The sequence below is a fragment of the Musa acuminata genome, chromosome BXJ3-4 (genome assembly GCF_036884655.1).
Source record: "Musa acuminata AAA Group cultivar baxijiao chromosome BXJ3-4, Cavendish_Baxijiao_AAA, whole genome shotgun sequence".
Classification (NCBI taxonomy): Eukaryota; Viridiplantae; Streptophyta; class Magnoliopsida; order Zingiberales; family Musaceae; genus Musa; species Musa acuminata.
Window position 1 is genome coordinate 31,686,335 of NC_088352.1, and position 27,606 is coordinate 31,713,940.

General features: G+C 39.4%; 1 protein-coding gene across 2 annotated transcripts in view; it reads right to left on the minus strand.

The window, feature by feature from the left end:
• LOC103981963 (ATP-dependent DNA helicase 2 subunit KU70) overlaps positions 1–22,488 on the minus strand; it is a 43,492-nt gene extending 21,004 nt beyond the window's left edge. Inside the window, exons 1-12 of one of the 2 annotated variants that reach the window (XM_009398742.3) lie at positions 22,255–22,488; positions 22,085–22,162; positions 21,149–21,265; positions 19,512–19,626; positions 16,603–16,708; positions 16,379–16,496; positions 16,189–16,272; positions 16,022–16,080; positions 14,818–14,951; positions 14,652–14,695; positions 11,233–11,309; positions 366–513 (exon numbers count right to left, since the gene is read on the minus strand). In XM_009398742.3, coding sequence (XP_009397017.2) covers positions 366–513; positions 11,233–11,309; positions 14,652–14,695; positions 14,818–14,951; positions 16,022–16,080; positions 16,189–16,272; positions 16,379–16,496; positions 16,603–16,708; positions 19,512–19,626; positions 21,149–21,265; positions 22,085–22,162; positions 22,255–22,317 — 1,143 coding nt within the window. In that variant the 5' untranslated portion in view covers positions 22,318–22,488. Of the gene's footprint in view, positions 1–365; positions 514–11,232; positions 11,310–14,651; positions 14,696–14,817; positions 14,952–16,021; positions 16,081–16,188; positions 16,273–16,378; positions 16,497–16,602; positions 16,709–19,511; positions 19,627–21,148; positions 21,266–22,084; positions 22,163–22,254 lie in introns of those variants that run through there. The other variant, XM_018824477.2, reaches the window with a different exon arrangement.
• Between the last annotated feature and the right edge of the window lie 5,118 nt (positions 22,489–27,606).

Sequence of the window (27,606 nt, forward strand, 5' to 3'; positions counted from 1 at the left end):
TTATTGTAAACTATGTACAAGCTCATAAAATAGTGTGCATCAGACTGGAATTTATGAGATTTTCTTTCTTGATAGTTGATACAAAAAAATAAGGAGCTAACATTTTACGTACAAGTATCAGACAATCATTTAAATTATATACAATCACTTGTTCCTCTAAACTTCCACCACGGACACAAGTGGTCTCAAGCTGCACACTTATACCTAAGAAGCCCCATTAAGGATATGCAGCTCCAGATGACTGCATATAATAAAAGGAAGGTACCAGATGTGGAAAGAGACAAACCATAATATCTGGTCCATTTATGATGGTGCAAGTGAACATTTAATCTAAGCCTTGATATGAAAAAGATGTTTAGTCTCACCTCATCAGTTGGAAATATAAATGTCGATGGCCTCAAATTATGATAATCTTTTAAACAATCCAAAGGCTTGAATCCCAGAAGACGAAGGTGGCTATTTGAAATCTTCTTTACTTCAAGTATCTGATCCTTAGAAAATTGAACCATCTGACTGCAGAAATGTCACATTAGAAGGTAATGGCGCATAAAAAGGAATTGACAAACAATATAAACCCACAGATGCACTAGAAAGAACTCATAAGTAAAACTAGAAGACATATCTGGTATATCACAAGCAATTAACATCAACAAAAATTCATAAGCATCAAGCAATTACCCACTCATATTCTTTATCGGACTAGGAGGATATGAACACAGCTAATATTCCTGTTCTTTTAGCATCCTCATGCTAACCCATCCAAATGGACAAACTGTCACATCAGTTTCCAGACATCATCCAACAAAGGTAGTTGTAAAGGTTCATCATACCGGTCCATACCGGTGTACCGACCATGTGTCGATACAGTGCATACCGAGGCGTACCAACATACCATATGTCGATATGCTATGTCATACCAATGGCATGCCAAAAAATAACAAAAAATGACTCCAAAAATACCTAAAAATAAAGAAAAGTTAGATTAGGGTTTCAAAGTTAAAAATAAATATAAATTTAGTATAATTTTAGCAAAAATAATCTAAATTAGGATAGAATAGTGACACATATCTTTTTCAAACTTTAATGAGAGGCTTTGTGGTATGTTCTGGACCGTCCTTCCATTAATATTGAATTATCTACAAAGAAATAATTTGAATTATAGAATTTTTTTTAACAACCTAAACTTTAAGGTTCAAATGAATCAAGTACTCAAGCGACGGATATACTTGGTTCTACCACAAAAAAAAACAATGGGACTCCACGGGTGGTAGATCGGGGTCTTTGATCCTATGTATATGTATATCAATTTGATATTTTTGTCAGACCCAATGATAAAATTGATCCAATGACATAATATACTAATACATTGCAGTGATTTAAAAAGGCGCTCGGACGCTCGCCTAGGCACTCGGGCGAGGCGAGGCCCGAGCACCTAGCTTCACTTCCAGGTGGTGCGCTTCAAAGAGGCACCGCCTGGGCGCTCGCCCGAGCCCAGGCTGTCACGGACAAACTTCTAAACAAGTTGTTGGACGTAATGCTTATGTGTGTCCGTGTCTTTTGGTATGTTCATGCCTTGTACAGCATATAGAGGGGCGGCCGAAGGCTTCAGAGTCTCATTTGAGTTAGGTTGGTGGCCTCTTTAGGCTTGTAAATAAAGGTTGTGTCATGTGGACACGTGCGAGAGATTCTCGGTCTGTAATGGACCATTTTACCCTTTGTTGTGCCACTATTCAGAGCTTGTAAAGTCTGTTTGTAATTTGCATTGTCTATGAAGTGTTTTTCGGACATGTTTGCTTGTGGATCCCGATTGAGGCGTTTTCTCTAACCCGTTCTCTCTTTTGTTAGTCCTAAGGGACAATAGGAGGCTTCGGGGAGGCTGACCTTTGCGGACGGACGCACAAGGGTGCCGCACGACTTAGGCAAAACCAGCTAAGTCCGTGACACATGGTATCAGAGCGGGACAAACACTTATAGAAACACTTAGCATGCAAACGTGGGGGACCTAGCGGGGCTGAGTTGAGGGCAGTCAGCACACGCGCGACCGTTTGGGGGAAAACAGGCATGGAGATGTAGGGAAAAGGAGTCGCTCAGAGGAGTGGGCATCTGAGATTGGCATTCAGAGGAATGGCCAACCCTTCGCGCAAGAGGCACCACGAGAACAGGCAAGCTTGGAAGAATTTGGAGCGCACAAAGGTTGGGATGGCTGAGTTTGAGCTACGGCTCAACGTTGACAACTATACTTGATGGTGCTCAAGGCAAGCGAGGCGCTTGGCAAAGGATGAGACCATGCAAGGTGGAATGAGTTGCTCAGCGACCGAAAGAGTTGTGCAAAGCTCACAGAGGTGAGGGGAATTGCTAACTCGAAGAATTCGGTACTCATGCATGGGCTTGTATGCGGACGATGGAATGTTCGTGGCCATCCCAAGGCGGCTGAGACTCGGCGCCATGGAGCATTAAACTTTCTCTTCGGCATGCGAAGGATACGTCCGGAGGAGGTTGAAGTGTGCAACGAGTTCAGCATGTTGCTAGGCCTTGAGGGGTGCAGCGGTGGCTATATTGACGTGGAGGCGCAATCTAGCAAGTGCGTTTGCAGGAGGCAGAACAATGCACAGTTTGTTCAGCAGATCGGAGTAGTCCAAAGGGATGGTGGTCTCCGAAACGAAGAGAGATGTTGCTCTAACGGGGTAGTTATCCAGGAGGGATAAGTCCCGGCTCTCCAGAGGGAGAATCATGTGAGACGGACCTCACATGTTGAGGAGGAGTACCTCAACAAACAACAACTCCACGAAGCTCGATGGACTGAGCAAGCGGCGAAGAGTTGTCGCATGATCTCGTCGAGAGAATGCATTGGTGGATGCATTGCGAGATCAAGTGGGGGAGCGACCTAAAGCGACTTAAATGAAAGCACACTTGGAGTCGATGTGGAGATCAAACTCAAGGGAGGGCTGACCCGTGGAATGGTGGGCGCGAGGGCCACCATCGACTCAATGCAAAAACGAGGAGCGGAGCAACTTGGGTGTAACTTGGAGAAATACCCAAGCCGCATGAAGGGAGCCAGCATAGAAGTTGGAACATGGAGCAGAGGCACAGTGCTTTCCTTAGACAGAAGTCAAGGACATGAACTCTTGCAGAGGCAAGAGTAGGATCATGTTGTTCCATGGGTCCTTCATTATGACGGAGCAGACTCATCTTGCATGGTGCCAAAGGCGAAGGGAGCTTCGGGGCACATGCACCTTATCTCGGAGAAGCATTTGAAGGAGGAACTAAGGCGACTCAATTTGCGGAGGCGAAGTTGGGTATAGAAGGTCTTAGCACGGGGCAAGAGGACGCAGAGGCGGGTACTCTTGAAGAATATGCCACAGTGTTGCCATTCAAGTTGCCATGAAGGAAGCGGTGCGCAGCGGAGATTGTGCTGGTAGGGGCAGAGGCCCAGGATCCAGACAACGGTGCACAAATTACAGTGAAGTCGGTGGACTTCGGGAGCTACTAGGCGACGGACTGTCCTAGAGCGGTGCTTCATCTAGGTGTGACCCAGGAGTGGGTGGATGAAGGTCGATTGCCAAATGAGCGAACAAAATCGAAGGTGGAAGAGACCCTGCGATGTATTGGCAGAGGCCACACATGGAGGGTTCACAATTCGAGTTTATTCCACAAGGATCAAAATGCAATGGAGATGTCACCAGGAGGCGACATGGTGCAGCGGATCGTAGTGGAACAGTTCGTGGCAATGTGATACACATGACAGTCCCGTGAGGGATAAGATCATATGGAGGTATGATCGGGAGTTACTGGAAGCTCCACTTCGGTGAACAACACGACGGCAAGAAGGGCTATGGATTCAAGGAGTGAAGGCTATGGTACCGCAGAGGCGGGTCTTCTGGGCGTGCATCGAATTTTGCATCGAATGAAAGCCTTGGTCATCAGCATATGGGGGCTGTGTTCCACCAAGGGAGAAGTTCGAATGCAAGTACCAACGAGTCCCAAGGGAGGGACTTGATCATGCAGAGGTATGATCGAAGCAGCTGGAGAGTTGGACTGCTCCAGAGCTCATATTCGTTTAAGGGAGCCCGACAAATCAGAGGACAAGGTCGAGTAAGCGAACGTTGCTACCAAGGAAGCTAGGGAGAGCAGAATCGGTGCAAACCTTATAATGTGATGGCAGAGGCCATACATGGGAGTTGCAGTCTGTCTTTCCATCGACCAGAGGGAGCTGCTTGGAGAACATAGAGGTGTTGAAGCAGGGGGTCGAAAGGGGCGAGGAAGCGACGATGAGTCCAGAGGGACTTAGCTACCCAAAATCAAGTATCAGTTAGAATGAAGGTGGACTCAGAGGAGTGCCACGGAGACATATCTACTGATCGTGGAGAAAAGGGATGCAGAGGCGAGGCGACGGATAGTAGGGCCATGGGCATGGCAGCGCCATGGTACCGCAGAGGCGGGACTTCCGTGAAAGTCATTGATCCCTTGCTCTCATTGAGGGAGAGCGCTTGGTCGTGAAAGGGGCCGAGGAGGTGGAGCATACAGAGGCAATCTCCAAGTACCGAGACAAGGCTGAAGGGCAGAGGCCAAGAAACTTCGTAAGACCGGTGTCAACAAGTTTCTCATCAAGATAGCCGTAAGTGAAGGACTTCGGGTCATGCAAGAGTGCACGACCAAGGAACGAAGCAAGCAGTACGCGGTGCTGTACCTTTGCTACTCAGTGAAGTAGGCGGCAGGGTTGATGGAGAAGACGGTACAATCCCAGAGGCGACCTCATCTATCAGAGAATTACTCCAAGTTGGGGTGAAAACTTCCCGCATTCCAGAAGTTCGATGGCATTGAGAAGGTGAATCACAGTAGCTAACTCAACGCAAGGAGTGCAAACACTTCAAGTGCTTCAGAAGTGTGAGCAAAGAGCAGGCGAAAGCTAGTAACCAGCTCGATGCATGAAGTACAACCTCGAGGAGGCGAGCGAAGTCAAGTAACCTTTGCCTTCTCAATCCTTAAGAGAATGGGCGAAACCGAGTACCCCAATTCTCTTATCTATCCAGCAGAGGAGCGCTGCACAAGTTCAAAGACCCTTCGAAGATAATGGAAGACAATAGTTGTCAAATCCTCACCAACGGTGATCAGTGCTACTGAGAGTAGATTATCCGCCTCATTTCCCAACGAAATGCCAATCGAAAGCGGAAGTGATGCGAACCTACTTGGATGTGACAACTAACTGAAAGAAGAGTCAATGAGCAGATTTTGTGGAGGAAGGACCCAAAACTTCAGAAGTTTGCGAGGCGATGCTCGTTAAAGCTCCAACAAGCATCCACCCAGTTCAAGCAGCATGTGGAAATTTTGAGAGACAGGCGCAGTAAGGATGGTCTTTTCCTTCATTTGGTGGATCCGCAGGAATCAACGAGTATCAACACAACTCAGCCAACCCCACACCAGAGTCAGAGTCATTGGCGAGTTGAAGCAGCATAACGGATCAAAGGTTCGACTACTCAAAAACAGCGGCAGAGAGCAGCTGGGAGCCAGGAGGCGCATTGCAGCTGGAGCAGAAGATTGAAGACTTAGCAAAGGCGAAGAGTTGCAGTGTTCACAAAGGCTTCGACGAGGACGTCGAAGGGATAAGTGGGGGAGAATGTCACGGACAAACTTCTAAACAAGATGTTGGACGTAATGCTTATGTGTGTCCGTGTCTTTTGGCATGTTCATGCCTTGTACAACATATAGAGGGGCGGCCGAAGGCTTCAGAGTCCCATTTGAGTTAGGTTGGTGGCCTCTTTAGGCTTGTAAATAAAGGTTGTGTCATGTGAACACGTGCAAGAGATTCTCGGTCTATAATGGACCATTTTACCCTTTGTTGTGCCACTGTTCAGAGCTTGTAAAGTCTGTTTGTAATTTGCATTGTCTATGAAGTGTTTTTCGGACATGTTTGCTTGTGGATCCCGATTGAGGCGTTTTCTCTAACCCGTTCTCTCTTTTGTTGGTCCTAAGGGACAATGGGAGGCTTCGGGGAGGCTGACCTTTGCGGACGGACGCGCAAGGGTGCCGCACGACTTAGGCAAAACCAGCTAAGTCCGTGACAAGGCGCTGGGCACTTCGGGCGAGCACCTAGGTTAAACCAGGCTATTGAACCAGCGTTTTAGGTCTGGTTCGGTCTCCGGTGCTTTAGTTGGTTCAATCGAACCAACTAAAGCACCGATATCAGGATTGAACCAACTAAAGCACCGATATCAGCTGTCGCTGCCCAACCCTAACCTTGCTCGTTGCCGCTGCCGCTTCCGCTCCCGCTGTCGTTGCTCGCTACCGCTCCCACTGCTCGCCGCTCCTACTCCCGCTCCCGCTGCTCGCCGCTACCGCTGCTTGTTGCCGCTGCAGCTGTCACTGCTCGCTACTGCTGTCGTTGTTGCCGCTCGCCGCTCCCGCTGTCGCTTCCTCTTTTCTCAGTTAGCACCCCCTTACACTCCTCTTCCTTCTTCTCCTTCTGTATACAGTTAACAGTATACTAATAATAATATTTGTATTTATTAGATTAATTTGACATAATGATTTTTTATCTTAGATTTTCTTAATTTAATAGCATATTTTTATTTAAAATTTTAAATAATTATATTTATTAATTATATTATATATTTTTTTACTTTAACGCCTTGCTTTGCTCGGGCGAGCGCCTAGCGCCTCGAGCGTTTTTGGACCTTAGCGCCTTTTCGCACCTAACGCTTTTTAAATCACTGATACATTGTATGTCATTAGTGCATTAATATTGCGATAGTCGTAGTTTGATCATCTTGGATCACACGTGTCTGAGGCGAATCCTGAGGCAAAGCGGAGCAACTTGGGTGTAACTTGGCGAAGTACCCAAGCCGCATGAAGGGAGCCAGCATAGAAGACGGAACATGGAGCAGAGGCACAGAGCTTTCCTTGGACAAAGGTCAAGAACATGAACTCTTACAGAGGCAAGAGTAGGATCATGTTGTTCCATAAGTCCTTCATTCTGATGGAGCAGACTCATCTTGCATGGTGCCAAAGACGAAGGGAGCTTCTGGGCACATGCACCTTATCTTGGAGAAGCATTTGATGGAGGAACTAAGGCGACTCAACTTGCGGAGGCGAAGTTGGGTTCAGAAGGCCTTGGCACGAGGCAAGAGGACGCGGAGGCGGGTACTCTTGAAGAATATGTTATAGTGTTGCCATTCAAGTTGCCATGAAGGAAACGATGCCAGCGGAGATTGTGCTGGTAGGGGTAGAGGCCCAGGATCCAAACAATGGTGCACCATTTTCAGCGAAGTCGGTGGACTTCGAGAGCTACTAGGCGACGGACTGTCCTAGAGCAGTGCTTCATCTAGGTGTGACCCAAGAGCAGGTGGATGAAGGTCGATTGCTAATGGAGCGAACAAAATCGAAGGTGGAAGAGACCCTGCGATGTATTGGCCGAGGCCACACATGGAGGGATCACAATTCGAGTTCATCCCACAAGGATCAGAATACAATGGAGATGTCACCAGGAGGCGACATGGTGCAGCGGATCATGATAGAATAGTTTGTGGCAATGCGATACACACGACATAGTCCTGTGAGGGACTATATCATACGTAGGTATGATCGGGAGCTACTGGGAGCTCCACTTCGGTGAACAAAATGACGACAAGAAGGGCTATGGATTCAAGGAGTGAAGGCCATGATACCGCAGAGGCGGGTCTTCCGTGCGTGCATCGAATTTTGCATCGGATGAAAACCTTGGTCATCAGCATTACACTGAATATGAATTTACCTGCATTATGAATATCTTAATCCATATAAACTTCAGTCCTACGATCATTGATATGTAAGTATGGCCAGGCCATAAATCAATCTTTGCATGGTTTCTTGACCTCCTCTCTTGTTGTCAATAGCAAGGTTTGTCGTACCGGACTGTACCGCCCGGTACGGGCGGTACGTACCGGTCCGACAGGCTAGCGGTACGCGGACCGCCCTGTACCGGTCCGCCCGTACCGAGCACTGTAGCAGTGTAGCACTGCTACAGTGCTCGATACACCTGAGTGTACCGCTCGGTACACCTGGGTGTACCGAGCGGTATACCGTACCGGTACCGAGCCCGGGTCGAAACGCCGGTACGGTACGGTACGGCGAACCTTGGTCAATAGCATGTCTAAAATAAGACATTTGGGGACGCTTGTCCATATTGACTTTACGGAGGAAAACATAAAGTGGTTTCATTCCTATTATGATTTCTTTCATGGTATCCCAAAATCTAGAAGAAAGAATAGTCTTTTTCATTTTTTTTCCATCGCTCAATCTTAAATCCATAGAATCGTACCATTCCTATATGGTGACCATTGCCTTGAGACCCTACCTCTTTTGTTTTATTAACTTAAGATAATGAAATTTGTAGTAAACCGAGTGACTCATGTATGAGTATCTTACTATTTATATACTTCCGCATTAAAAATTAGACCCAATGATGACTATATATAAGCTTTATGATTGATTGTGCTCAAGCTACAAACTTGTTGGCTGATGGTAGCTCACTAATATCCTTCAACATTCAATCCATGCAATAAACTACATATGGAGTCCAAAACAATTTTTTCTTTTTTCCATTGGTGATTATTTGGATAATGTACTATGATCCCATCTCCTTTACTACAGTGTCCATTTCAATATAGTTTGTATCTTGAATATTGTCAAAAGCATTAACTAACCTGTGAAAAACCACCCATCTATTTCAATAAATAAGAAAATTGATTATACTCATTTTTGTTAACCCTTTCCAACTGCCACACAATAGTGTCACCCCATATTCATCGCATTGTCTCTTGAAAGATTTGATCTAATCCTTTAGTTCTACCACCTCCCTATCTAAATATACGTCATGGATCTCCTTAGGTATCGAAGGTTGAATCCCCGTGCTAGACTACTGAATAAAGGAGAATATGTTATAATAATATGGACTTTGGGTTGTGTTTGTTGGAATCCCGTGGAAGTTAAATCATTTTACGATTGCCTTCCTAATATCCCATTTATTTTCTTTTGTATATACATCATCAATTCATGTCTACTTCGCTATTTGTGCAGCATAGGCTTGCGAATCAATATCAATAATATCTAGTGTTAACTACCTGCCAAGTCCTCTCATAAATCTATGAATTCCAACATACCTCATGCTACCAATTTGGCTTAACTAAGGAGGGGCAGTTGGTTATCTCATGCTAGTCGACCTCTGGATTCCTTGTGGCACAAGCCCACTGCCATCGCTATATTCTCATTGAGTTAGGTTGTCGATGTCTCATTGCTTCCTCATACATGTACTAATGCCCTAGTGATGCACAAATACCAGCTCTGAGATCCGGGTCGATTTCATCATCGCAACCCTCATATTCGTCATAAACCAGCTCCTGCATAGCCCTATAGTATTCTTCCTTAGATATTGCTTTCTTTTTCATTGTATCTTCCCTTGCTTGTTGTAACTTGTCTTGAAAGGATTTATGGATCTTCGTCGGAACCTTCGGCCATTTTGCAACATCAAGACACACGCCGGCCATTTTGCAACATTGAATTGACTCAAATATTGGTCAAATTTTAATTAAATCATCATTAAAATCACTAATTACAGTATTAAAAATCTTAATTAAAGCTTGATTGCACCTATTATGCCATCATAAATATATAAATCACCTTAATATGCATGAAATACAAAGATTTAACCCATTAAGTGTCTAATTTCAAAAAAATCAACATTAAACACACTAATCACAATACCAAAGAACTTAATTACTCCTTAATTAACACTATTCTACCATCAAAAACATATCAACCAACATATTAGACATTAAGTCATTAACGACATAGAATAGGCTTAATCATCACATAAATCAATAAAAATCTAGAAAGAGAAAACATACCTCTTGATTAAAGTGTTCTTCCTCTTAATCCTCTCAAATTAACCTTCCAATATCAATCCACAAATCGTAGCTTTGTTGAATTTAGGAGAGTGAAAATATGAGAATGAGAGAGAGAAGTGAGTAAGAAAGAGTTTGAGAGAGCGAAACAAATTGAAAGAGGTGAGAGGAAAGGATTTAAAAACCTTTTCTAATGGTTCAAATGATTAGTTTAATCATTTGAAAAAGGGCAATCTTAGCCCTTGATCAGTAACGATCGAAATCCGACTGCTACCGGTACATGTCGATCGGTAACAATCGGATTTCGATAGTTGCCGATCGGTACAGACCCTATATCAGGCGATACAGAGTCATGTAACGACACCACCCAGTATAGGGCAATCCGTGTACCGATCCCCTGTCGAACCGGTACGTACCACCTGTACCGAGCAATACGTTTCAGCACAACAAACCCCTATTGTACGATAAGAAAGATTTTCTTAAACAAAAGGATAAAATTTTAAAATTAGCAAAAATGCAGAAATTGAGCACCACTACTAAGCTTGATAGCATCACAACAATTCTAATTTCCTGTATCTTTCTTTTGATGATATTGTCTAACCCTCATAATTAATACAATATTCAAGCAAGCAGTCCCAATTGTAGCTCATTTTGCTCGTACTTATGAAATGAGCCACGATTCCCTAGTTTTGCCCTTTTAGGGTGAACTCCAAAAAGTGCCTCACGTTTGGCTCTTTATTAGATCTTGACTCTCAACTCTTCTCAAATCTTCAACCAATGTGTGATTAGATGTGACATTATTAGTTGTCATCATATACAAGCACAAATATGATAGGTTGTTTTTAAACAACCTCCAAGCCCACCCTATTATCTTTTAAAATTATCTAAATAATATAGATAACATGCATAATGAACATCATTCACATACTCTGCATGGATCAATGTTCACATCTATTCCACCAAAATTGTGTTGGCTTTCAACTACTTAAACCTAACTTCTTTTTCCCCCACAATTAAAATTTCAATCTTCATATAAAATTTAATAAAAAATATTATGCATTGTTTAAATACTAAAGATTTTTCAAATTTGCAGCTAGTTTCATTAATAAGATCCATGCCCAGCTTTTGCACCAGTAGGAACTAAAAATTCAACGTAATGATTGCACCACTGAAAGAAGACTTATAACCAAGAAAAGCTGGAGGACCTTACCCGAATATCAAGTGTTTAAGTGTGTCAACATGATTTAAATAAGAGTTGATGGCTTGTGTGTTCATATAAGTAGGTCAGTGTGCATACATGGAAAGAAAAAAGTGTGATCTTATTAAACTTGAAGGGAAGAAAAGGAATGATACTAACTTTTTGTAAGGGTGAAAAAGTTTTGATGGTTCCTGAATTAAAGCACCAGTGTCTGCACAGATAAAGGACCTTTCTGTCTGCAAAAATGTGACATAGTAAAGAAAAGTTCAAGACCAAAAACATGCTGAATATGATTCAAGTAATAACATGAAAAATTTATCCCTTCTGAAGACTGAATTTCAAGTACTTAGCAACTACTAAAAAAATCGAACATTGCAAAATTACTTATTGTATCAATATGCAAGAAGATATATCTGTATGAACTTGGTAATATTTTAGACTGTTTGTTAACTTAACTAGGTGTAGTAAATAACTTCGAGTGCAATAAGGAAAAATAAAATTACTAAAAGAGTATACTATGCTTCATACCAAAATAAAAGCAATTTGACAGTTTAAAAAGAAAATTATTACCCAGAAACAACAAAGGAACACACAGAAGCAGGGCATATTAAACTATGAATAAGCAATTTCCATATTTATGGTTGTATGTTTGATTTCAACTTATGCCAAATATTATCAAGATCTTGCAATTAAATAATATGGATTATCTTGGCCCTAAAGATAAATTTTGAATATTTTAATAAGATTTGATGGACAAAGCCAATTTGTTTAACAAATAGGAGTATTTCATGGACAAAGATAAAATTTGTTTAAAAAGATTTGACTTGATTGCATTAAAAAATTGTGATATTGAATATTGACTTATTAAAAAAGCCAATTTAGTTATTTACACCTTAAGGATAGAGAAATAATAAAAAATAATTATTTGATTATTGAACAAGTTGGAGTGGGTCCGAAAGGACTTGTTTCTTTTCTATTTATGTTGGATGTGATGCTTTCTTATCATTCATTAACAAATTTTCAGCCAATTCATGTTTTATAACATTTTCCAATTTTCCAAATTGTATAAGCTTTAAATGACACCATAAAATAATAATTCCTAGAAGTCATAATTCAGTGCTAATCCAAACCAACCTCTTGCCCTCTATGATTTACTCAGTTACAAACAAAAGATATATTAGCCACTGAATGGATATACTAAGTGCAATGAGATAAAACTAAATATAGTCAGAGCTCATAATATCTCGAAAGAAAGAATTGTCTTTTGTGTCATAGTTGTAACTAGTCAGATAACAACAAATAAAAGCAACAGAATGATAGGTTGGCTACATAGAATCTTTTCATCATTGAGCTCTACTGAGACTCTGAGAGTAACATCAGTAACCATATCAATCTATCAAATCTTAGATTTTTCATCTACCTCTCCTAGCATCAGCAATCTAAATTAAATCCCTCACACACTAAATATATTAAGGGGTCATTTTAGGCATGTTCAAACCATTTTAAATACATTTTATATATTTTATCTTTAATTGATACAAAGTAAGAACTCTACGACTTGACCCATTATGAATTTAAAAAGTATAAACTTAAAGCTAATCCTACATGCAATCTGGCCTAATCCAACAACGTCACCATTCATACCTTTTAATAAATTAATATTAACTACAAGAAACCCCATGATTTGCCAAAATCAACCATATATATGAGAAGAAACTCCAGTAACTTGTTTCGAAGTTAATAAAAAGTTAAAAACCATAAGCAACTGTTTATGTTCTCTACAAAGTTTTTTTCAATTAATTGATTCAGTAAATAATAACTTATATGCTCAATCTTCTCAACACAAAAACCAAAATGATTTGTTAAAAATACTCATTTTGTACCTTACTCATAGTTCAGTAACTCTCTCCTAAAGGAAGCAAATCAATGATTTTCTAAACAAAGCAAGATAAAAAAAAGATATCCAAGATAATTAATTTCGGATACTATAATACTACAGAATTTAATGTGGCATGTATGGTTGTATTCTGGCACTATTTTCTATCTCAAAAAAAACAAATTTCACCAGAAATTCTACAAACACACAGAAACAACCTATCTACCTTAAGATAGTACATTACCCTCAATAGAATAGCCCTTAAAAATTACAAAGTTGTTTGATTCCTTAGCTACATTCTAAGAAGCATGGACACAGGCATGACACGATACGGATACAACGACATGTCACTTTTAAAAAAATTGGGATACGGACATGGCATGGGCACATGTGTGTGTGTATATTATTTATTTATTTATTTATAATATTAAATTAAAAAGATAAATTTTATAATATTTATAATTAAATTTATTGAGTATTAAGTTATAACATCAAGTAAATATATGTAACCTATCAATTTTTAACCTATACCTCCTATAAGGGCGAAAGAGGCTAATGTAGGTAAAACTCATAATTCTAAAAATGAGGGGGGAAAAAAGCTTTAATCATCACTTTAACCTATTAAGTTTTTAATCTATTAAGTTTTTCTCATCACATATTAGAATAATGGGCGAACTGTTGCGAAGTGAAAAAGCTTTAATCTTGCAACGCAGCAGGCTTCGCCGATGATAGTCAATGGTCCGTTGAGGGTGGTACGTGTTCTCTCCATCGCTGCCACTAGCATCAACCTCGCTGGCATCGTTTTTTCCCAACTCGAGGCATCCCTCCGCAAACAGGCTAGCAAACTCAATGCCTGCATGGCTGATTTCTTCAACCTCACAACCGGGTCAGGCACTAAAGGAGTCATCTCCGCCCTCTTTATACGGGGCCATGACAGTCGGCCCTTGTTCTCTGTCACTGAAGCCCTACACCTACTCACTAAGCACGATCGTCACCTCACCACTTCGACTACCCAACGGAAGGGAATCCTGGTGGGGCCTCCTCTAATGGTCAAGGGACTGCTCCAACATGTGTTCACCTATTCGAGGACATGATGCTATGGGATGCCCTAAAGTGTGCTCATCCCTTGCTACAACCTGGCGACGAGGGCACCCTTCTTGTTGTCACAGATAGATGTCGTCGAGGAATGCCGAGGACACGACCGCGCAAGGCAAGCAATGATACCTCTGCACCTAGAGACGTTGACAACGATATTGCAGTTGTCACCGAGGCAGGCGCCCAAGCGGATGGAGTCATTGTCGGTTGACAAAGGGAAGCCAGCAGAGATGGTGGTGGTGGTGGTGACGGCGGGTGTGGTGGAGGAAGTTGAGGAGGGGAGTGAAGCTATGGCGGCGATAGTTGGTGATGCTAAGGAGGAGGAGGAGGATGTCGTCCATGCAACTCAGCACCACATGAGAACCACGGAGCGGTGAGGAAGGGTGCGAGTACAACACGAATACGTGGCAGCCAAAATAAATAATTAAATTAATAAAATAGACACGTGTCCGGTTTGGTGTGTCAGTGCTTCATAGGCTACATTATACTGCAGATCCTCATGTTCAGAATTGTGATCGGTAAACATGTATAGTTGCTGACAGTTAGATGATATTCAGAGCCCAAGAAAGGCAAGTAACAGAAATAAAAGTTAGCATTTGAAGAATACCTGTAATGGAAGATTAGTGACAGAATCAAGCCACATAGTTGCCCCTGAGAAGAGAAACCAACAAACATCTTCAGTGACTAGAAGCAGAATAGAACCATGGATAACTATCAGTTTATTTGTACAATACTATCTTCAAGAGTATTTTACTTAATGGATGAGGGCATACCTGGTAAGGTTGGACGGATTAAAGCATAAGTATTTACTTGAATAGAGATACCATTTGCTATTGAAAATGTAAGTGTTCTTACTTTTCGCTTCTTGAAAATTCTTTTTCTCAACTGATCTTTCATATCCTCAAGTCTGCAATATACAGCCACCAGATTCAATTGTAATTATTGCCAGGAAATCTAACATTTTATGCCTTATACAGCATTTCATAGCTATATACAGAATTTCACCAGATGCAATATACAGCCACCAGATTCAACAAAATCTTTCATTCAAGAAATCAGACAGCATTTCATAGCTTTAAATTCAAGGAAGAGAATTCAACAAAATTTGCTACTGTGTAATAGCTAGAATTCATGCAAATAAACATAACAACACCTGAATAAGTAGTGTTGCAAAACTGAAACACATTACTGTCAGAACAGAGCATGCACTACAAGCATCATCATGAAGCAACTAGCACCCAGCTAGCAGCACCTAGAATTCTTGGCTCATTAGCTGCTGTGACTGGCATTTTCCTTGCCAGTTGCCATGTCTTAATCCAAAACAATATCTTATTCTCAATGTATTTCAATAAAGACCAGGAGATATATGCATGCTATCATGGTTCTATTGTTTTCTCTAAATAGACATATTGATCACTAGATAAAACAGTACACTTCAATAGGCATACTTCAGAAGTACTATCACAAGATTCACAACAAAAGATTGTCAAATCAAGAAAGAAATTTTTTCTGGTAAGAATATGGTGGGACTTAATTATGACAAATTGCCAGTTAGATTTCTTCTGTGGATTGAAAGACGTTATTGGAGGTTTTCCTACTTCAGATATTCATCAAGTTACTTCATGACTGTAGCCTATCAACGTTCACCATTTGTTCAGAATGCACAATCCGGAGGCTCATGAAATAAATTGTGCTTAAACTTGTCCAAGTAGCACACAACAAGAACTGCTAAAATACCCCCCACCAACTCAGGAAAGAAATAGCCTAAAAGAAACAATTCACATTCAAGAAGGATCTAAAATAAAAACTCTCCCACATGTATAATGTGTTAACTTCTATGCAAGTATGTCATGAAAAACTATAAACAGTCACACAAGATGCTTAAGATCACAAATATAAACTAAAAATAAAGTTATCAAAGGATATTATGAGGAAACTTCACAAAAGATGATGAAATTAGTGTTCTGGAATTATTACTTTTCACTTGCTGATGGCAAGAACTGAGATATGTCAGTACCCTCCAATCCAATCATGTCCTGCAACACAAACTTTTAATAAGAATGCCAGTACAGATGAAATTGAAAATTCATTATTTTAAATTAACATAAATAGTTGGCTTATTATTATTGAGAGTTTTAACATACAGCATAGAACATAGATACGTTGAACTCCTCATCTGGCCTACTCAGTGGAAGAAGTTCAAACGAGATGCCAAGGTCTTGTGCATCCTACGAAATAAAGTTATATAAGAATATAACTTCTTGATAAAATCCACCGTGAAAGATACACCATAAAATAACCACACTCTGCGTGTAAACGCATAAACAGTGATACTTTTGCACGTTGTGTCGTTGTCCTGATCATATCTGCTTTCATTGCACCCGTCATACTACCAAATGGATCATCATCATTGGTGAAAATAAGAATTCTCTTACTAGAGGTTTTCACAGAGCTGGCATAACAGCAAAAGTGGTCAGTGGAAAAGTTGAAATAAAACAGATGCTAGATGCCTAATGCTGTTTGAGGTAACACATGGGGGAAATCAATGCAAATCCTACCCCTTGCGCAGCAATGCCTGTGCAACCCAAAAAGCATTATACAAGGAATTCTCCCTAGATCCTGGTAAAACTCCATATCGACTTCCAATTGTGCTCATAAATTTGTCTGCCATATGACACAGTGGTGTTAACATTCCAGAAGAGCCACAGTTCTCAACAATGAAGTTGATGTTGACTTAGCTGATAGCATTCACATACATAAAGACAATACAAGATGTTGCCAATTAGATTTTAAGCCAGTTGACAGAAAGCATGAGAACTTACAAATTACACCTATGTATATTGTAAATATTATAATACAAGATATAGATGAATAGACAACAACTCGAAAATGAGACCCTCCTATATGCAGCCTGCTTCACGAATTTTTTACGTTCAACCACCATTACCTCCTTCCTCTTCTAACTATAAAAAAGACCCATAAAATTTTTCTGGAAAACTCATGCACAGATTGTCAGTGCCCTTATTTTCTGATCTCTGCTGACTTGCTGTAGCAACCTTGATACCGTTGACAGGGGAGTCAACACGGCCAGGTCACGTCTCGAAAGCGCAAGCTCATCTTAGGAACCCACGTGGCGCTCCAGGATGTGAGATGGAAAAGGCGAATCCGACTGGCGCGATCCCGAGCTGCTGTTTGTTTGCTCGCGGTGGGTATTGCGCTAGACAGAGTTGGTTGTCCACCTCGAGGTTCTAGAGCCAACCCGAGGAGTGCCTTGGCCTCACCGAGGTTCCTACACAAGAGGTCAACGCCGGGGAAGTTCTCGACTCGACCCCTCCGATGGTAAAATCAGTGACGGAATGGGAATAATAGGAATTTGTTTCCTCCCCAGCTCAAATCCTGGGGGCCGGCTTTTATACCTGGGGAGTCATTGGCGAGAGGCGAGTAACTCTTCTCCCCAATCTGTGGTTCTTCGGGGGCTCATTTATGTCGACGGTCGGCTGGTACACTTCACCGTGATGCACCGTTTGCGAAGGATGACCGCGGGGGCGTGTCTGTTTGTTTTGGACTTTATGGGATAAGCGGGCAACGGTTGTCTATGCCAGGCGACTAGGAAAAAGGCGGAAACGAGCCTCGCCTCAAGGGATTAATGCTCCTTGCGGGCATGCAGCTGGAAAATGGGGAGATAGGCTCCGCCATCTAGGATTAATGCTCCCTGCAGTCGGGCGTGCGACCTTTCGCAAAGTTGCGGTTGGTAGGGGGTGAAAGGTCACTTCCCTGCCGTTTGCTGCAGGGAGGGGGAGACGCGTGGGCTCCTCTATCCTCGTCACTACGTAGATGGCAGTGGGTAGCTGGGTGGACCAACAGATCAAGGCTGGCGTCACCTTATTCCCTATCACTTACTAATCCTAAATGCCAGAAATAAGATATCTTTTTCAGTTTGTCCACAATTCTATATACTTCAATTTTATGCTTGATTGATCACAACCACTACCAACAACACTGTTAATTCTTTCTCAATTACTTGTTGCTTTCTTTCATTTTTCTTCTTCCTCTTTGCAGCGTCAAAGGCGTGTTATGGCCATGGGGAACCAAGTCCCCTCAGTTTCTGGAAAACATGCATTCCAAATTCGCAAAGATCTAAATGACTGAAGTGGGCCCTAGGACCCTTGCTTCCGAGGAAAGAAAAGGAATCTATTCATAAAAATATGCTCACACCCCTCACCAATAACATGGACAACCTGCCAAAAGCCTTACCAAACGCAATAAATAGTTGAGGAATCCCAAATGATAGGTGAACTTCTTCCTGAAAACAATGTCGTTGCTTACCAAAGGATACTAGAAAAAAATCACAATCAAAAGATACCCAACTCCTGAAACAACTAGCAACATTTTTTTTCTTACTAGTTTAAAAATATGGAAGAAAAGAAAGAATATGCATTCCATTTTTCTATGTATGTCTAGCATGTAAGTAAAAACAGGAAAGGAAATAGAACTCAGCCTACAATCTACAAAGAACTGACACACACACACACACACACACACACACATATATATATATAGTACCATACAATCCAATATAAAGCCAAGAAGAAAAAACCGTATGGAATTGATAGTAGAAAGATATTTTCCTCGTCTCATATCCTTCTTCTTAATTCTTATAACCAATTATTTTATGATAGTATTAACCTACATTTCCCTAGCTACTCAGAAAGGTGCTCCTTTGCTGTTTGTTTGTGACTCCACATTCAAGAGAATCAAGACTTCTCCATCAATCAATTACACGGTAAGTTATGCTATGATTAAATTTTGTTCTTTATTTTATATTAATATTTCATATTATAATAAACAACAAGTCATAATGTCAATTATTTGGAGTCAACTACATGATTCTTTTGCCATCATTAAATTCAATAAAAATCGATATCCTTAGTTGAATTAGAGCATTTAATTCTTTATCCATAGCTTCTAGTTAAGTTTTCTTAGGTCTCCTTCTACTTCTCCTTGCACCATTGATACAAATCGTTTTACCTCTTGTAACTATGAAATCAATAAGTTTCCTTAGTACATGTTCATGACATCTTAAAATGATACTTTAATGCACTTATTAAAAAAAAATTATATGTATTTCATTGTTGAACTTAGTGAATAAAGATATAAATTTAATTGTGTTTATAAACTTCAATTTACTGTTCTCATATTAAATTGGTACTAGGACTTCTGTCATCACCCTAGGAATGTGCATCTTGACATTATATGGTCTTGACAAGTTCCACAATCATATGGACTCTTCTAGTTGAACCAGGCACATCAAATAACGAGAACTAATAGTGATGGTGACTGTGTTAACATTGTAGGTATTCTTTCTATCATTTTTTTCTCTTGAGGTATATACAGACACCAAAGGTTTGCCAACTAAAGGAATTAACATGTAATCTAGATTAGGAAAATACTCATTTAGATTCCTTACCCTCTATACTGGAGAACTCTTTAATCAACTTTGCAGTCGGTCGATCAATTAATTCTCTCTCCATTACATTGAAGACATAAACACTATTCACATCTTGTAAATTTTTCTTTTCCTTCTGCAAGAAAGGAAAGTGATAATATGAAGGGATTGCAAGGTAAGAAGGGAAAAAACTGTATTGGAATAAGATATCCATATAAAACAAAATCAAATAGCAGTATGCAATTATTAATATGATTGCACCATGCCTAGGATTATTGTCATGGTAATGGTGATAAAGAAGTATCACCATAAATAGGGTAAAAGCATTTCACACAATTTTACTTCTTGAGTACATACATCAAACTATGTTATTTTGAAGGACAAATATTAATTGGACAGACCAAGTAACACTAGGTTAATCCATAAGACTTGAGAAAAAATAAAACCTTTTATTAATGTATTAACTGGCTACTGTTTACATACATGCCTAGCTTTGTGAACAAAGATGCAACTTATATTAACTTCACATAATAAAGCTAACTAATAGGAGTATTTATGAGAATCACCAAAATCAAGGTTTTTAATTTCGAATAATACCGCCCGTACCGGGCAATACCATTAATTGGGGACCGAGGGAGAAGAATGAAGAGAAGAAAGAAGAGAGAGAAGGCGAGGGAGAAGAAAGATGAGCGAAAACGGTTTATATATATATATATATATATATATATATATATATATATATATCGCCCCGCGTGGGAAGAAGAGAGGCGATGTCGCAGAAAAAGATTTTTTTCTTTTACTTATATATATATATATATATATATATATATATATATATATATATATATATATATATATATATATATATATATATATATCGAGCGGTATACCGAAATATACCACTCGGTATACAGTATCGTACCATACCGAGCGAATCTCGAAACTCCGGTATGGTACAAAAGATTAATCCTTGACCAAAACACATATGTCGAATAAGCTTCATAAAGAGGGGAGAGAGAACATTGTAAGACCTACGAGCAAGGAAACATGTTCTTAAAGTCAGTGCAAAAGCATGTCACGCGATGTTTAGATGTGCCATACAAGAATTCCAAAGAAATAGATATGCTGATCAGAAAGACCCAAATCTAATTCAGACCAATGATATCTATATGTTACTGCTTGTTGACCAAATAGAAATGTCATCTAGTATAAATGCTTTAATTTTGGTTGTGTAGGCCAAACGTTCATTTTGGCTATGGACTAGAGAATATACCACACAGGAATAAAAGCCAAGTTAGATCTCTATCTTGGTCCTGGTACATCATGGTGTAATCACATACTACTGAAAGATGCTCTAGTTTCCAAGATTTTCCAATCAGCATAAACCCATAGTATAATTGAAACAAAGGATTCATAACTTTCATAGCCACAAAAAAGAGAAAGGAGCCAATAACAAAGTATTGAATCATATTATATAAACACTGACAAATACTTCATAAATTAGAGGGTCAAGCCCAGAGAAAATGAACAGTCATAATCAAGAAGCATGTGGAAACAATGGTTAACTTCATACTAATGCACCTAGTATAAAAGTGTTAACGCTTCCAAAGAAGGAAGAGATATGAAAAGTAATATACTATTGGTGATCACGATCTTACAGTGTTAAAGAAACAAAGAGCAACTTCATCATAAGATCTACCAATTATTTGAGTCTTCAAAGACCGAGTGATACAGTCAATTGCAACATGAAAATAAGTTTCCTTGTTCCCGTTTTCCTGCAAGTAATCATAAGTCAATGTATCATTGTTCATCAGAAGAATGGTCACAAATTGTGGCCTGTGGTAAATCGATGCAAATCATCAATGATAACATAAGAATTAGTAGCAAAAATATTTCTAACCAACACAAGCAAATGGAAAGGAAAACCAGACTCGTGCCTGACTACTTATCCAGTGTGGCAAGGAACAAAATGAGATATGGGGACACAGGCTAAAATTATTCCAAAGCATGAAATTCTAGAAGAAAGCCCAAAACACCAAAAAGGTTCACCTCTCTTATCTGATATATAAAATATCTTACTTCAAAAGTTTCAAAGGCATATGTATATATATGTATATGTATATACTGCTTGTGAAAAGAATGTGCCTTGATCATGATTCAGATATACTTATTAATCCAGAAGATAATTTTTTTATAACATAGACAAATTCATGATGGACTCCAAGTAATCAGAAAGATTTTTTTCCCCCTTTATAATTACCCCCAAGGATTGTACCCTGCTTCCCAAACAAAGATCTCCAAAATGCACCAAGCAAACCATTTGTGTTGCATACTGCCAGGTCCGTTCATTCCTTCAATTCTGCCATACTTTACTTCTTCAGTTCCTCTTGCTAGTCTATAACCTGTCAATATACTCTATGATTCATTTCGGAGGCATCACGATATCCACTTCGTCCAGCATGAAGTGGCCTATTTTGCCTTCTAATCACTCGGTCCCACAAATATCCACGAGACAAATATCGGTCGATGCCCTCAATGTATCAGTGTAGAAAGAAATAAAAGCACTAGTACAAACCGGAGAGAGAAGAACTCACATGGGCAGCAATCGGAGCGAACATTTTAGGGGAGGCGTCAATGAGATAGACCGCGAGCTCCTTGGTCGGTTCCTTCTCCTGGAATCATTAGTCACAAAATGAAACAAGATCAAGGGATCTCTCATCCATTGATCGAGAACTTTGGAACGGAAGATAGATGAGTTCCTCACCTCGTATAACTCGCTTTCGGAGTCTGAGTCATCGCGGAAGATACCTTCGGGGTCCAAATCCATCGCGAACCGCGACAGAGAGAGAGAGAGAGAGAGGGTTTCGAAATGGGCACGCAAACTTCACAACCTACAGGTTTACCACCTCCGAGGACTGGGAGTGGAGAAGCAGTTCATGTTGGCTTCGGGAACAAGACTGCGGAACCCTGAGACAGAATCGGCTTCCTTTTTGTTTTTTATTGTTTTTTTTTTTTAACCTTATGGCAACCTTTCCAACTGTTATTGTTATAATATATATATATATATATATATATATATATATATATATATATATATATATATATATATATATGTGTGTGTGTGTGTGTGTGTGTGTGTGTGTATGCTTTCAAAGTAAGTAATTTTTCGTATTTATTCTACTAAATTTAAGTTTAGCAAGTATATCCTTAAAGAATAGAATATATAAGGTTAAAGATTTGATGGTTAAAGATTCAACAAGAATTAACTATGAAGATAAGAAAAAAATATTTTTTCTTTAGAAAATACAAAAGTGGATAAAATACTTGTGAACGAATAGATTGTTAGAATCAACAAGTATTTTGGAATACCTGAAACTACTGTTCTAGTATGATAAGAAATCCTAATATAATAATGAGTTCTTACAAATAAAAAAATATAATAATTAGAGTTTGATTCTTCTATAAATGTGATATTTAGAGACGATCGATTTTTAGCGAGGATCAAAGAAAAATAGTAAATTCTTCGAGATTTATGTGATAGGGTCTATAAGAAAATCTATAAAGATAATTTAAGAGTCTTGTAATTAATCTAATTTTATATGTGGATATAAATGAAATTTATCAAATAAAATTAATTTTACATTAATTCTTTGGTATATCTTTGATCGGTGATATTTAGATGTTCTCTTTTAGTTTTAAAGTTCTTTTCTCACTCCTAACATAAAGATCTCCCAACATAAAAAACATCCTTGGTTTTGGAACAAATAAGCACAGCTCCTAAGCGACAATGTTGGATAAGCTGAGCTGAGAAGCTTTGGCTAATCCATCCCAAATAGATAAGCATTTTGTTTGTAGCGGGTTCGAGGCCTCCTGGTGCACGTCGTTGATCTCCAAAATGATAGTACCTTATGGATCAATAATACAAAATCAAATACCTGCATTGGCATCAGGATCAGTAGGTGAAAGAGTCACTGCGTTGTTCATACAGTTAGGGATGAGTTGTCTGCTGTGCTTGTTTTTCCTGCTCTTTCGAGTGAGTTATTTGCTTTATAAGAACGTCTTTGGGTTTAAAAATTAAACGTTTATATGAATATATTTACATCAATATGCTTACATACATACTCAACATTATCTCTCGCATGTGATGTATGTCTTATCGGAACATCCGAATTGATTGATTAGTGTATTGTATTGTCGTACGATAATAAATCTTAAGTTTAAATTAATATTTAAGCATCATTTACGTTGTTGTTATTCGATGCAATAAATTTATTTTTAAGAAAATAATGCATATGAAGTTGAAAATTCAGTTAGTGTTGGGAAGAAACTTGTTAAAGCGGAATAATTCTTTCCCTCTTTGTGTATTAAAATAGGTTTCTCATCAAAATATTAACTTGATATCCAAATAAAAATATCAACCAGCACAGCATAAACAATAGAGCAAAAATCAATCACACAGTGAGACCAAATCTTTTAACGTGAAAAACCCAATGTGGGAAAAACCATGGAACCGTAGTCCACCTCAAACTTCCACTATCAATAATAATGATAACAGGTTTACAGTATGTCTTCTCTAGAATAACTAGAGGATCAGAATAACATCAAGATCATAGATCTTGGCTCAAGAATAGCATATCTTCGTCATATAGGATGGATCTCCTCAAAAGAGAATTCTAGGTCTTACAGAGTGGATATCGCATGAAAGTACTTTAAAGAGGGTAAACTGTAGATCAACACCGTTAGGATTGTAGAGTTTACTGCAAGGGTTTTTCACATAAAATTTGGGTCGAAACTGACAACGTTTAGCCACCGATCATAAGTAAAAAACTCAAAAATCTAATCTTTCTCTCTCTATTTCTCTCTCCTCTTTCCTATGCGTGACACGCTGCAATTGGATCTCTTTTTCTCATCTTCTCTCTCCTCTTTTTAATTTCTTTCATTTATTGATTTGGGCTCAATATGCTTAATTGTCAAGCCCACATATGGGCTGGACCCAACAATTCTCCCCCTCCAGCTCATATGGTGGGCTGTACCAAGCCCGCTCTTTGCCTACATGCTTCAAGCTTCTCCTTAGGCAAAGACTTTGTCAACATATCTAATTCATTCTCATTGGTATGTACCTTTTCTAATTGTAATTCTTTCATCTCAAGCACATCACGAATCCAGTGATATCTCACATCAATATGCTTGGATCTAGAATGGTATGTTGAATTCTTAGAGAGGTGAATGACGCTCTGACTGTCACAGTAAACAGTATATCCTTCCTGTTTCAAGCCCAATTCCTGTAGAAACTTTTTCATCCATAAAGCTTCCTTGCAGGCTTCAGTAATTACTATGTATTCTGCTTCTGTGGTTGATAGAGCAACACACTTCTGTAACTTGGACTGCCAAGAGACGACTCCTCCTGCAAATATCATTAAGAATCCCGAAGTGGACTTCCTGGAATCAGTATCACCTGCCATGTCTGCATCTGTGTAGCCTTCTAACACAGGTTCATCACTGCCAAAACATAAACACAACTTGGAAGTACATTTTAGATATCTTAATATCCATTTCACTTCTGCCCAATGTTCCTTTCCAGGATCAGAGAGAAATCGATTGACAACTCCAACTGCATGAGCTATATCTGGCCTAGTACAAACCATAGCATACATCAAACTGTCTACTGCAGATGAGTAAGGCGCTATGGACATTTTTTCTTTTTCTTTCTCACTTGTAGGACATTGTTTCGAACTAAGCTTGAAATGACCTGCAAGTGGGGAACAAACTGCTTTGGCTTTACTCATGTTGAATCTTTCAAGAACCTTTTCAATGTAAGTCTCATGAGATAGCCAAATCTTCCTTTTCTTCCTATCATGAAGAATCTTCATGCCAAGTATTTGTTTCACCGATCCTAAGTCTTTCATGGCAAAAGACTTACTTAGCTATCTTTTAAGCTTTTCAATTTTTCCAACATCATGGCCAACAATCAACATATCATCAACATATAGCAGTAAAATAATAAAATCATCATCTGAAAATTTCTTCATAAACACACAATGATCAGATGTGGTTCTATCATACCCTTGGCATATCATAAAGGAATCAAACTTCTTATACCACTGTCTAGGTGCCTATTTGAGTCCATATAAGTTTTTCTTAAGCTTACATACCATATTTTCTTTTCTCTTGACTTTGAAACCTTCTGGTTGCTCCATATAAATTTCTTCTTCTAAGTCACCATGAAGAAATGTTGTTTTTACATCAAGTTGCTTAACTTGTAAATTCAAGCGGGCAGCCAAACCAAGAACAACTCGGATAGAGGACATTTTCACAACCGAAGAAAATATTTCTTAAAAGTCAATACCTTTCTTCTGACTGAATCCTTTCACAACTAGTCGTGCCTTATATCTCTGTTGTGAGTTATTGCTTTCAGTCTTCAATTTATAAACCCACTTATTCTTGAGAGCTTTCTTCTCTTTAGGCAACTTTACCAAGTCATAGGTGTGGTTCTCAAGCAGGGATCTCATCTCTTCTTGCATGGCTTTAATCCACTCATTCTTATTCTCATGTAGAATAGCTTCTTGGTAAGTTTCTAGCTCTCCCCCGTCAGTAAGCATAACATACTCATGTGGAGGATATCTGGTAGAGGGTTGTCGCTCTCTAGTGGATCTTCTCAATGGAATCTCAACTGGTGGTGGAGGTAGATGTTCAGTTGGTTCAGCATCATCAACTGTAGGTGTATCATCACTGGTATTCTCACCACAATCTTCTTGTTCATCTCCCCCATGATCATCATAAACTACAGGTGAAGGAACTGGACTCAAACTCCAAGGAATATAAACAAAGGTTTCTGGCTTCTTAATATTATCACCATCATCAAACAATTGGTCTTCAAGAAACACAACATCTCTGCTTCTAATAATCTTCTTGTTCATTGGATCCCATAATCTGTAGCCAAACTCTTCATGACCATATCACAAGAAGATACATGCTTTTGCCTTATTATCAAGCTTGGACCTCTCATCTTTGGGAATATGAACAAATGCTTTACACCCAAAGACTCTCAAATGATTATAAAATATATCTTTTCCTCTTCATACTCTCTCTGGAACATCACCTTCCAGAGGAACTGATGGAGAAAGATTTATCAAGTCAACTGTAGTTCTCATAGCCTCCCCCCAAAATGACTTTGGTAACTTAGCGTGGGAAAGCATACACCTAATCCTTTCTTCAATGGTTCTGTTCATCCTTTTTGCCACACCATTCTGCTGAGGAGTTTTAGGAACTGTTTTCTCAAGCCTGATACCATGAAACCTGCAATAATTCTCAAAGGGACCCCTGTACTCGCCACCATTATCTGATCGAATACACTTTAGTTTTCTGCCAGTTTCTCTTTCAACACTGACATGAAACTCCTTGAAAGCATCGAGTACCTGGTCTTTAGATTTCAAAGTAAAAGCCCACACTTTTCTAGAATGGTCATCAATAAAAGTAACAAAATAAAGAGCACCTCCAAGAGTTCTAGTTTGCATAGTACAAACATCAGTATAAACTAAATCAATAACATCTAATCTTCTAGATGATGGATATGTTTGAAATGCAACTCTATGTATTTTTCCAGCCAAGTAATGATCACAATATTTAAGAGATGTACCTTACAACTCTGGTAAGAATCGCTTTCTAGCAAGAGTTTGAAGTCCCTTCTCGCTGATATGTTCAAGCCTCTTATGTCAAAGATCTATACTTTCACCTTTTTGAATTGCATTAATCTCTCCTTTATGTAGCTTAGCTTCCATGACATAAAAAGAGTTAATCTTCTTTCCTTTTGCCACAATCAGAGAACCTTTAGTGAGTTTCCATTTACTTTCACCAAAATAATGTGCAAAGCCCTCATCATCAAGTCTGCCTGTAGATATCAAGTTAAGATGAATATCTAGAACATGCCTTACATCTTTGAGTATCAATTTGCTCCCAATACTGGTCTCCAAGCAAATATCTCCAATACCCACAATCTTAGATGTACCACTGTTTCTCATTCTGACATTACCAAAATCACCAGCAGTGTAAGATCTAAAGAAATCACCATGAGAAGTAACATGAAATGAAGCACCAGAGTCAATTATCTAATTACTGT